General features: G+C 32.6%; 1 protein-coding gene across 3 annotated transcripts; it reads right to left on the bottom strand.

Annotated features, from left to right (window-relative positions):
- Positions 1-7707: 7707 nt before the first annotated feature.
- On the bottom strand, positions 7708-12185 carry LOC116029345 (alpha,alpha-trehalose-phosphate synthase [UDP-forming] 5). 3 transcript variants are annotated; one of them, XM_031271301.1, is made up of 5 exons: positions 12169-12185; positions 11806-12036; positions 9265-11320; positions 8466-8739; positions 7708-8282 (listed from the first exon to the last, which is right to left on the bottom strand). In XM_031271301.1, exons 3-5 carry the CDS (start codon positions 11253-11255, stop codon positions 7956-7958), a joined length of 2592 nt encoding a protein of 863 aa, XP_031127161.1. In that variant the 5' UTR covers positions 11256-11320; positions 11806-12036; positions 12169-12185; the 3' UTR covers positions 7708-7955. The 3 variants fall into 3 exon arrangements, with proteins under 3 accessions (XP_031127161.1, XP_031127162.1, XP_031127160.1); XM_031271302.1 differs by lacking the exon at positions 12169-12185 and having other exon boundaries at positions 9265-11343; positions 11806-12103; XM_031271300.1 differs by lacking the exon at positions 12169-12185 and having other exon boundaries at positions 11806-12103.
- Between the last annotated feature and the right edge of the window lie 1047 nt (positions 12186-13232).

The following is a 13232-nucleotide window of genomic DNA, read 5'->3' as shown; positions in this document are numbered from 1 at the left end:
CAATCTGTCTAGAGATTAATTAAATCTCTCTAGCTCTCCCTCCCGGCCTCCCCAACCCCTGCTTCCCTTTTCTTCCTCTTTCTTTCTCCCATTAGAGCTGAGATACCCTAAATGCTAACATCACATACATAATGACTCACACTCGCATTAGCTACACAGCCCTGCATTGCCACATGAGTTGTATAAATAAGCTAGCATCTTGTACTTGCGATGCGCGAAAATTCATGCCCAATATTAAAACATTGATAAATATAAATAATAAAAATTATAAAATTATATATACACAAATAATTTTTTTTGAGTATCATTGACTCTGTTACAATGTAATATATATTCATAACACATATATATGATTTACCATTCATAGAAATTTAATTAAGATATAATCAATCATTAAATTAATTATATAGGCCCTGTTTGGTAAATAATCAGCCTATCAGCCAATTTTGGCTTATTTGACCACTATTAGTTGTTTGGTTAATAAGCTTTTTGTAACTCCAAAATGCTAAAATTCAAAAGGCTACTCAAAGTAGTCTTTTCAATTAGCTTTTTGAAAAAAGAAATTATACCAAACAGCTATCAGCTAACAGCTAATTTATCAAATAACTTTCTACAATCAGCTAATATTATCAACAAATCATACCTTCTAACTCAAACAGCCAACAGCCATTTACCAAACAAGGCCATAATGATTTTAATAAAATGATAATTAAAGAATAACAAAAAGATATGATAGATATAGGTGTATGGTAATTTTTGTCTAACAAGAATGTAGTAGGGACAATTTTGTCTAATAATATTAAAGTGTACAACATTTAAAGTAAAATGTATACAAATATTAGCATACAAAAAGAGGGACCTAAATCAAGGATATAACCTTAATTAAGGCTTATTATGTTTTTAGATAAATAAATATAAATAAATAAATAAATAATTTTTAGGAAGACAGGTTTACAATTCCACTCGTAAATTTTGTGGTTGAGATTAAATATATATTTCAAAAATATAATTAATTGGTTCACAATTGTAACGAAATTTCATTATTTCAAACACTCGTAACCCTTTTTCACTTAAAGAAATTTCCAAAGATCGCGCTGTAGTTACTGTTTCTTGCTTCTACACTGTTAAAAAGTTGTGGTGGATGCCGCCTTGATTTCTTCTAGATGGTTGAATAGGATTAAACAACAAGTTAATGAGGTCACAAAATTGGTTAATTTCCCAGCTTATCTTACCATCTTCCTAACCCCCTTTGACAATTTTAGAGTTAAATCATCATGGTCAATGCTGCCTAATTATACGTGAACTTCCACATTTTTGCATTGTAGAGATTAGACCTATCTATAAAATCTTTGGGGGGTTTATTTTTTGTTTACAACTGTTAACTAATAATTATTAAAGTGAATATACAATTATTTAAATTATAATAGTTTTAAATAAACAATAATTAAAATACAATTGACATTTCTGAGGATCAAACGTGATATATAACATCTATTTAGATAATACGTACTCTATATAAGATATTTGCATACATAATCTGAAATCTAAAGTACCCGGTGCTGCATTTATTCCTAAAATCATTCCTTACCTTCATTCTCTGACGTGTCATTATTGTACTGTTTTTTTTTTAATGTTACTTCTTTACCTCCTATCTGATAATATAACCCTTTAATATCTAATGACTAGATTAGACCGTGAATTAGCTTATCCTTCTATGTTAAAAATAATTTATTTCAATGATCATATTTAAAAAAAAAAAAAAAATTCATGTCACACTGATATCCATATGTACAATTAATCTAATTAAGAAAAAGATTTACCCTTTTATTTGAGTCAATCCCTCTATGTAGAGTATAATACAAGGAATAGAAGTGGGCGTATCCGTAGCATACAAGGAATAGAGGTCAAAGTTTAATCGTAAAACGTGTCTAAACATGGGTGATTCTTGAGGTCTAATTAAATTAGGCCTAAATCGAAATAATCAAAAAAGTTATAATCAAATTGACCAAAAAAATTAATGAGAAAATTCTAAATTGTTTTAAGTTATAAATTTAGTTATTTTTAAAATTTTTTACAAATGTAGCCTTTTAATTACTAAACAAGTTATAAATTTAGTTCCTAAATTAACTAAGCCATCAGTTAAGCTCCATTAATTGTATCTAAGCTCCTATTTTAAATGAGTTTCACTATGTATACTTTTAAATTTTACTGCCTGATATAACAAATAATGATAAGTTATTTTTATCACGTGAATCCACAGCAAAATGCTACACCAACAACTTGTGAGAAAAAATAAAAGTTGAAAGTAAAATATACGAGTCAACCAATTTTTTTTCATTTTCAATAGAGAATAGAGTTGCCAATTCAACTTTGATGTGTGGATAATCAATTAATCATGTCATAGATTGATGCAATAGTGTCGTACATTTTAGTAAAGTGAAAACTATGATGTATTGAAAGAAGAATAAAGTATTCGGAGGCAACCCAATAAAGTTGGTCATGATTAGTTTGTTAATCATAAGATTATAAATTTGATTTTTTGTGAAAATTATATGTGGAGTATTAGTTTTCTTGGTTTAAGCCGTTCATCTATATACAACCTAGATGGTTTACCTCCATATGGGTGACGACATGCTTTCTTGTAAATTGAAAAATAATGTATTTTCTTCGTCCCATTTTATGTGTTGGTTCGATTAACGAGACTTAACTGTAGTTATTTTCAAATCAATTTTTATGGTATTACATATGTTTAGTATTAGTATATAAAATTTATAGGATAAATTAGTCCTTCAGTGATATCCGTGGTACATATTTAGTCCCTAAATTATATGCATATCTATTTTTAACCCCTAAGTTATGTATGGAGTGACGATTTTAATCTTTGAAGAATAATCAAATCAGCCACTTTATTAAGTGACAAATTGGTGGCAGAAATAGTCCCCGAGAGACTAAAATCATCATTTCGTACATAACTTAGGGGTTAAAGATGATTGCACAACTCCTCGACTAAGTTTGCACCACGGGTATTGCTGAAGAGCTAAAAATGCAATTTTTCTAAATTTATATATTATCAAACAAAAAAAATTAAAAGTTATAAGAAAGTACTAAAGAAAATAAATAAAAAAGATATAATTAATGTGATAATGATTAGGTAAAAGGACAAGTAAAATCAGTCAGGAGAGTATCAAATTGTATGAAATATAGTATTTAACGACTAAATAATATGATTAATAATTAAAAGCGATAAAGTACAAATAAGTTATTGAAATATTTGGGAAACAACACATCGAACTCGAATAACCCTCAAATAAATCACTGAATTTGAAAAAAAAAAAAAAGAGCAATTAATCTACTGAACCTGGAAAAAAAAAAAAAAAGCAACTAACATTTTTAATAGATTAACTCTAAATTTTTGCTGACTGGATTGCCAAATGTGTTTTTTTTTTTACTTTATTATTATTACTATCCACCTAGATAGTAATAACTTTTAAAGTAATTATAATCCAAATAGTTTTGTCTTGTCGAGATCTGATTTATTTACTTATTATTTTTTTCACTGGATCTTCTGTTTATTTAATAAATCATATATCGACAAGACAAAACTATTTTGATCATAATTACTTTAAAATATATTACTATCCAGGTAAATAATAATAATAATAATAATAATAATAATAATAATAATAATAATAATAATAATAATGTAAAAATAAAATCAATTTGGCAATCCAGTCAGCAAGAACCTGGAGTTAACCTATTAAAAATGTTAATTGCTTTTTTTTCGAGTTCAGTGACTTATTTGGAGGTTATTCGAGTTTGATGACTTAATTACTGTTTTTCAAATAGTTTAGTAGCTTATTTGTACTCTATTCCTAATTAAAATTTAAAAATTAAGTAGGCATCTCAAATTTCGATAGAAAGTTACTAAAAGAACTATATTGTCAAACAATCAATTAAGGTGACCACTTTGGTTATCATCATACATGTTATACTCATGTGTGACTAAACTATCTATAAACATACCTTAACAATCAAAGAATAAAAATCAAACACACTTATTAGTAAACTAGTTTTATACGCGCATGGCGCGAATGGGTTGATGCCCAATGTTTATATTTAAATAAATATTTGAAAGTATATCAATGCAAGATTATATAGGAGAAGTTTATATATGGGTAATTGAATATCGATTTTTTTTTTTAAAATATCTAACTCAAAGTATATGAATCCAAGATAATATAGAAAATTCATTATAATTATTACTAAAATAAATGTTTGCAACCTTGTAAAATCGATAGTCTAAATATTTGGTCTAAAAATGATAGTCTAAATAAATACTACTTTTAATTTGAATTTTTCTAAGTGTTCTTTATTCTCTTTTGAGTAACATTGTCATTGTCTTCATCTTTACTATTTGTTCTCTTCTTTTTTTTTTGGTAGTGTGCTATTTGCAATTCGGTTATTGTTGGTAGCATAGATGACAACGTCATGCAATGAGATTATGATATAGGAGCTATGGACTTTCCTTTAGGTGTTCTGCTTGGGGTTCATTTGGTTCAACCATTATTGTTGAATGAGTTATTGTGGATAAAGAAATCCCTAGTTTAAGAAGAAAAGATTAAATAAATTAATAAAAATTTGAAAATTTAAAATATTATGTATTCCAAAGATATTAAAAGGTAGTTTCTCGCTTCAATTTGCTGGGTAATGGGTTATTTGAGTACTTTCATTGTCAACAAATCGCCCAAGTAGTTAATATGATTGGTTTCAAACTATTCTTTTTTATTTTTTTCATGGTATTAAAGAAATACATATGTATCATTTTTTGGTGTAACTACTAATTTATTTAATTCATTAAGAGTAAAATAGAGTGATTCCGCTTCAATTTGTTGGGTTATTTGAGTACTCTCTTTGTTAACCAATCCCCAAGTAGTTAATATAATTAGTTTCAAATTATTTTAAATTTTTTTTCATAGTATTAATAAAATACTTGGTAAATAAATATATAACATTATTTTGTAATATAACTTTGATATTTAATTACAAGATATTGTAAAAATAAGATAAATGGACAATGTAATGAATATCAATTGATAAATTTTAATGTAAAGAATCTTTGCATGAGAGAAAATAAAGACAATATAACTAATGAAATTATTTCTCTTATTTAATTTAATTTTTTGATAATGAATAATTTTTTCAAATAAAGGTATTGTAGACACATAATTCTAAATTAAAGAAATACATATGTATCATTTTTTATTGTAACTACTATTTTATTTAATTTAATAAGAGTAAAAATGTAAAATAGAGTGAGAAACTTAATTATGTCAAATTTGATTGAGATGAGGTTCGAACCTAAGACCTTTCTTATAAAAATTAATGGGTAAGTTAAAAGTTAACGGAATATTAATGGCGAAGAGATTATTTAACGAAAAACTTAACGGATAATCATAAAAGTAAGGTTAAAAAGGTTAAATTAGGTAATCTCTATTAATAATATTAATCTGAATTATCTTAACCATCTATTTGATTAAATAATTCATCTGAACCATCCATTACCGCCATTTTTCTACCCATTTTAGGTCTAACTCCCTTTGGCTCTTATTAGTATATAGTAGATATAATACTTAATGACCAATAATTTTTCAGTTTAGTACTATATTAAAACGTGAACACTAAAGAAATGTAAATGTGTGGTTTAAAATAAATTGAAAAATAAAATAGTAAGAGCAAATATGTCAAAAGCACAAAGTGCATCTTTCAAAGCTCGACATGCCAAAAATATAGAAGAAAAATGTTAAATATTTCATAATTTCACTAAGATTATGAACTATATATATTAAACACATATATATTACGAATTATTTTCCAAAAATTGCTTTATGACTGACCGACGGGGTTAAAATTGTAATTTTTCACTAGTCTTATTTTAGCAGGTTTTAGTACCTAATTTTGGTGTTTATTTTGGGTTTTAGTCTTTCATTTGATGTTTATGATAAGAGTTAATATATCATATTTAATTTTTTTTAATTATAAAAAATGCGTCTCCATTTAGTCGTCTTTCAATTCTACTTTATCAATTATTCAATTATTACATTATTTTTTCACTTTTCATTCTTAAATTCAAATTTAGTTACTTAATTATTAAAAATGTACTACTTTAAGTCTTGGAGTATCACACTCAAAGGACTAGAAATGGTATGTTATCAATCGTGAAGCGATTAGATATAAACAATTTTAAACTTGATCACTAGAAGACAAAATAGTGTAAATAGTCAAGGGATTTAAACTTAAATTAACCCTTTTATTGTAATTATGATAATATTATTGTGTAAAAGATTTGTATAGAAGTGATCAAATTAGACAATTTATTAAGGAAAAAAACACACATTTCCCAACATGTCTTACCTTATTGTTAACTTCCTCATTGACAAATGCTAAATATGATGTCAACTGAAGCCTTCATATTCTTAGCATTCAATTTGTTAATTGCATCTAAATGAATTTCTTCTTTTACTTGTTCCAAAAGCATTCAACTCTCCATATTTCATCACCTAATGTAACCTTGAGTTAAAAAAATCTTTGGTAAATTTCAAAACCCAGATTAAATTTGGTAAACTTGCCTGCTAAATGGTGTCATTAATCACTGTAAATCTAAGCCTTTACGTAAAGATGTTGCCATGTTGGGAATATATATTTGCGTGCAAGAATTGTTAAACGTATAACTAACCATCTCGAAATCGGTAGTCAAGTGGCTGGAATGTCACTCTCGTACTAAAAGGTTACTAATTTGATTTTTGCCAACACCTTCTCAATCTAACCCGTCACACAGGGTCACCTTTGAATAGTGGTTGTAGATTCCTCGTCATCCAAAAAAAACATATAACTAACAAATTGAAGATGTTTATAAATTTGTACATTTTTGTGTGAGTTCATATGTTCAGAGATTAGAATACAATGTCGAGTTTTAATTTCAGAAAGAGTTTATTACCGAAATGATCCCTCGACTATTGCGAAATTATCAATTGGGTCCTCAATAATTTTTCTTGCCCAATTAAGTCCTCGATTTTGAAAATTTTAACTAATTTGGTCCTCCGTTTATTTTGTTGTTAAACAACCGTTAAATTGGGACCAAATTGATAATTTTGTTATAGTCAAGGGACCATTTCGGTAATTAATTTTTGACTGAAATGGTCTCTTGACTATAATGAAATTACCAATTTGGTCCCGATTTAACGGATATCAAAATGGTTAAATTTTTCAAAGTCGATGACATAATTATCGAGAACCAAATTAGTAATTTCACAATAGTCGAGGACCATTTCGATAATAAACTCTTTCAGAAATTTATTTTTAAGTTGTGTTTTTACATATCATAATATGTACTTTCTAGTTTTGCATGATAAATTTTAGAGTTTGTACATTCATACCTAGACACGAGTGTGCACTTGGACATGAGTTCCCTTGAATACCTTTAATTAGCCATTAATTATGTTTTATTGTTTTGTTGTTACATGGTTCAAGTGGCAAATGAACTTCTTTGTAGAACGATTTTTGGTATATCTTGAATTTGATTTTCACAAGTAATAATTTTTTATTGGGCCAACTCCTGTGCCTCTCGAAGCGAACCAAGGTTAGTCAGGTGGGCCCGAATACAAAAAACTCATACCATAAGCGCGCACAAAAAAAAAAAAAAAAAAAAAAAAAAAAAAGAAGCCATATTTGCATATTTCACTGTCATACCTGAGTAACAACATAAGTTGCATAATCATATAACATATTAAACAACATAAAGATAAACCTAAGAATTTCTTTGACTCAAGATAAATAAAATCCCATATTCTTACCAGAGAAAGACCAATCTGGCCAACAGAACAACCCAGGGAAACTCAGTTTATACTAAAAAATGAAGAGACATGATGTTTTTTTTTTGTTCTTTAATTTCCCGGGCTCTATTCTCTGTCAATGATAACCTGCTGAGAAGAGCGGGGGATGGCTCGAGCAGATTGCTCAGAAGCAGTCGCGAGGCCCTGCAACATCCTCAGGATCTCAGAGGTGTCCTCGAGGTAGTACTTTGCCTTGCTGGGCTTCTGCCCGACTGTGCAAGCGAACACTTCAGCAACCGGGGACAGCGATTCTTGAGCCACCGCACTCATTATCACCTCGAATATATCCTCGTCTGACCTGTCATCCCCGATGCACAGCACGAAATCAGGCAGCATATCCTTCTGCTTCATCATCGCTAGCAGTCGTTCTGCCACAAGACCTTTGTTCACTCCCTGGAAGTTTTGTTCGAGAGTTACTTTACTACTTCGAGTCTTTGCCCGACTTAGATTCAAGCCGTTGAGCATATAATATACTAAATATAAACGCGTAGTCTCACTAAATAGTTTAAATATTTCTCCAATTTGGTATCAGAGTTAAGGTTCAAAGGGTTGAAGTATAGGACTTATTGTGCTAACCTGAGGCTTAACCTCGACAATGTGAGGGCCACTCTTGACAGAAACAGGCTCATTAGCAAGAACACTTTCGAGGTGATCTTGGAGCTCCTTGGCTTGACACGACCCGAAATCCCGATCTGCATATTGGTAATTCCAAACGAGGGCACTGTCCTTGGTCTCGATAAAAGAACCGTCAGTTGTCTCCGTGTAGAGTACCATTACGGGTTCAGCAATTTGCTTCCAGTAGAAATCTGGCACCGCAATAGAAGTTTCCCATTCTTCATTCCGACTTGGCCTGAAATAGGTACAACAATGATAGGAGAAAGCATTTTTCGTAAAAGAAAGAGGATATGAGATGAAACTCGATTGAATATCATCAAAACCGAACTCAGTTTTTAACAACAGACACAAATGTTTTAACATATGCAAGAACAAACTAAAGCAACTGCTTGGCCCCCCGTCTAATACAAGGCCTAAAAGCACCAGGCCAAATGCTCGTAATTATCTTGTACCTATGAGGTTTTGTTCCCGTTTTCAAACTCATAAATGAATCATACAATAATTTAAAGACAAGACTATGGCTTTCCCATTTTAGACTTCATTAAATATCCTTTAATGACTACCTCGATTATTCTGGTATCTAACCATCTGATCTTAACCCTTTCTCGGTATAGTCTTGAAAAGAACAGCATGCTTAAAATTTTTACTGATTATATATAGATTAAAAAAAAAATTAATACTTATTTCAAATCTAGGACTCCAAATTCAGTACTGAAATGGCAGAAAAATGTGTAGTAGTGTGAAAGTTTGATGTACTTACCGAACGAAATATCCATGCTCGGCTGCAATTCCCAAATTTTCACTGGAGGAAAACCATTGAGTTAAAGTCTGTCTGTCTTTTCCACTAACGAGGAAAACGACATTCTTGGGATCCTTGCACAAGTTATTTAGGATACCAACAGCCTCGTCGTTTGGACCCTTGCTGATAGAATTCGGGAGTGTCATAGCGCCATCGTAGTCCAAAAGAATTGCCCGGTTCTTGGTCCTTTTGTAAGCAGACACGATATGTTCAACCGATAGCTTCCTGAAGCTAGGGTCCAAGGCAATTACTCGGAAGCCTAAGCCAAACCCGATACCCCAACACCTCCTCTTCACGTGATCCCCACAGGCTCGGTCAAGGTCTTGCATAAAGCTATGTGCCCAATATGCAACGTCGTGAGTGCTCACATACTTGTAATGTTTCTCGTGCCTCATCTGTTTCTCAGGCTCGGAAACAACCAAAGCGGAATCCATTGCTTCAGCGACTGCATCAATATTCCACGGGTTGACTCTAATTGCACCGCTAAGCGATGGGGAGCACCCAATGAACTCTGATACCACCAGCATGCTCTTTTTAGGCGTTGTCGGGTTTAGCCCCAAGGTCTCGTCCAGCCTATCAGTTCCTTGCCGACATATAACATACTCGTAAGGTATTAGATTCATTCCATCCCGTACTGCTGTCACAAGACAACACTCCGCTACTACATAGTAGGCAATTCGTTCATAGAACTGAAGAGGGGTATCGATTAGAATAACTGGCTCGTATCCCGGCTTTCCAAACTTCCGGTTGATGTTCTTGACAGTGGTATCGGTTTCAGACTGGACCTCCTGCACGTCTTTCCCTCTGCCTCGGGCTGGATTTGCAATTTGAACCAAAACGATTTTTCCTCTTAGAGCAGGATGTTGAATTAGGAATTGCTCAAAGGCTAGGAGTTTAAGGCTTATTCCTTTGAATATGTCCATGTCATCAACCCCGAGCAACACTGTCTGGCCACGGAATTTATCTCGAAGCTCAGCAACCCTAGCTTCAGTCTCGGGAAGGTCCAGCACGGATTGAAGTTGCCCCATATGGATACCAACTGGCAAAATCTTAATGCTCACGGTTCGCCCATAGTACTCTAGCCCGATGTAGCCTCGTTTGGACTGATATGGAATCCCGAGCATTCTGCTACAACACGAAAGGAAATGCCTGGCATAATCGAAGGTATGAAAGCCAATAAGGTCGGAGTTGAGGAGAGCTCGAAGAAGCTCAGCTCGTACTGGTAGAGTTCGGTATATCTCTGAAGACGGGAATGGGCTATGCAGGAAGAATCCTAGCTTCACTCGGTTAAACCTCTTCCTCAGAAACGTTGGCAACACCATCAAATGGTAGTCATGAACCCACACGAAATCATCATCGGGGCTTATCACTTCCATCACTTTATCCGCGAATATTTTGTTCACGGACACATATGCTTGCCACAGGTTGCGGTCGAACCTGCCACCGAGATCCGGGGAGAGAGGAAGCATGTAATGGAACAAAGGCCATAGCTGCTGTTTACAAAAACCATGGTAGAATTTGCTGAAGAGCTCGGGAGGAATGAAAGCCGGGACACATTTGAATGTTTCGAGCAAAGTTTGGGCCACATCGTCTTGCTCGTTCGGATCTATTTCTTCCTTGAGACAACCAACATAAATCACTTCCACATCTTCCCCAAGCCCATCTTTGAGCTGCAAGAGAAGAGAATCCTCGTCCCAACTAAAGTTCCACCCTTCTTCCCCATCTGTTCTCCTATGCGCCCGAAGAGGAAGCTGGTTCCCAACAATAATCATCCTCTCTTGAGAAATCGAGGAGGGAACATCCGAACCACCATTGCTTCTACTCTCGTCGTCAAGCTCAGATAACACCCCGGCCACAGTGGCAACCCGGGAGAGTTTCTTCCCCGCCCGCCCAAAAGTTAGGGATTCGCCAGAAGCAAGGTCCAATAAGTTCGAGTATGACCTCGAAACCATTGTCAATTCACACAATATACACCTCTCAAAAATCAAGAAAACCAGCAAGTGATAGAAATCAAACTCTGGGGAAAATGGGAAACATCAACTGTTAAAGAGAGCAGAATATTATTAATAACACAAACTACATAGAGTGAATACAAAAAGTAGGAATTGGTCCCATTCAAGAAACACAATCATAACACAAACTACTAAGAGTGAATCAAGGACCCCTCACATAATTATTGCTTCTCACAATAATATAGCTCCACAAACACCACATCAGAACTAACAGAAATGATATGAAATTAACCACAGAATCTCCATGAATAATCATCAAGAACTAACACAAATGATATGAAATTAACCACAGAATCTCCATGAGAACACAAATAGTCATCAAGCAATCCAGAAATCACAGAAGCCAGAAGACAAAATCCATCTAAATATGTGATCAAACTTGAATTTAAAAGGAAAAGGATTTGAAGGAACCTGCAAAGGGAGATAAACACAACCCCAAGCTAAATCTAATCAGAGATTCAGAGAAAACAGTGAGCATAAGAAAAATCACCTGAGTAGACAAAATCAAGAAAACCCAAGCAGTAGATAATCCATCAGTAAAGATGAGAAAAAGCAAGAGCCACTGAAATCGAAAGCTACCAATCTTCCATCAAGAGCAATAAGGTCCAAGAGAGTGCGAGAGAATCCACTAGGCTAGTTAGTACTAGTACTAGTAAAAGCAACACTACAACTAATTCAAACAAAAATTTTGAGGTTTCAACAAAGTGAATAAATTACTATACTGTTTGCCAGTGCCCGCCCAGTAGTCGCACGTAGCAAAAACAAAGAACCCAAAAAAAAAAAAAAAAAAAGACCAATCAGTAAGCAAACTACAGTAAGAACCTTTGATAGTTTGAGAGAGAGCACAGCTTACCTCTCAAAGGCAGTGAAAGATGGCCATATAAATAAATAAAAATTTACCCAAAGATTCCCACTTTAAATATCTTAATACAAGATTCCCCACACCCTCTCTCTCTCTATATCTCTCTAGCAGCAACAATGGCATTATAACAAAAAAAAAATGACTTTTTTGAGTTTTTCCACTACCCAACAAAAGAGAACTGTTTTCCCTCCTTTATTTTTTCTTTTCAACAGAAATGGAAAATTTGGGCACATTTCGGGTGAAAGATGTGATTTTTCTCCGCCATCTCTCCACCCTTTGGCACAATATTGAAAAAAGGTGGAGTCTTTATGCAAAGAATGTGATCCTCACTCAGAAAGACAAAAAACCATCACGCTATGAACGACACTCACAATCTGTCATTCTGTTGTGTGTGTATGATTTGTGTGACGAGGGCAGAGAACAGATAACAGTGTGCTGCACTTCCTTGTCACCCTTTTAAAAGTTTGGCGTGAACTCTAATGTGTCTGTGTCTATATCATACTTAGTAAATTACTTCATCATATATACCGTGCACATCCTGGGCAGTGACTGTGCAGTCTTAGAGCACCCAAAACAAATTTAATAAAGTTAAAAGTCATTTAATTATCAGGTTGTTAATTTGGTAGCTATAAAATTATAAATTCATATTCTAATGAGAACTATATATAATTCAGTAGTTATAAGGTTGATTGTTTTTTTCATCATCTAAAAAAATAAAATTAAAGCATTTTAGTCCGTTTGGACTTTGGATAAAACTTAGTCTGCTTTTAAATATTAATAGACTGCCAAAGACTTTGTGGCTTTCCTAATGAGATGGTCACAAGTTTAAATTCCAGTAGTGGAACATAACTTTTTTTTTGGCGAATAGATAAGAGATTCAATAGTACTCAAAAAAAATAAAATTAATAGACTAAATTTGTTTAAATAGACATCTCAGATTTTCATTAACTTATTTATATCATTTCTCTTATTAAACTTGTCGTGTTTATTATTTATTGATTTTAAAAAGTAAAAGTATTCGTTTCCAAACAACAAAAGAAAAAAAAAAAGTAAAA

The sequence above is a fragment of the Ipomoea triloba genome, chromosome 9, assembly GCF_003576645.1.
Source record: "Ipomoea triloba cultivar NCNSP0323 chromosome 9, ASM357664v1".
Classification (NCBI taxonomy): domain Eukaryota; kingdom Viridiplantae; phylum Streptophyta; class Magnoliopsida; order Solanales; family Convolvulaceae; genus Ipomoea; species Ipomoea triloba.
This window is presented reverse-complemented; position numbering and strand designations above follow the sequence as displayed.

Coding starts and splice junctions, on each gene's coding strand:
- LOC116029345 (XM_031271301.1), bottom strand. CDS start 11,255: ATGGTTTCGAGGTCATACTCGAACTTATTGGACCTTGCTTCTGGCGAA. Junction 8,740..9,264: donor GAGCATGGATATTTCGTTCG/GTAAGTACATCA, acceptor TACCTATTTCAG/GCCAAGTCGGAATGAAGAAT. Junction 8,283..8,465: donor TTGTCGAGGTTAAGCCTCAG/GTTAGCACAATA, acceptor CAAAACTTCCAG/GGAGTGAACAAAGGTCTTGT.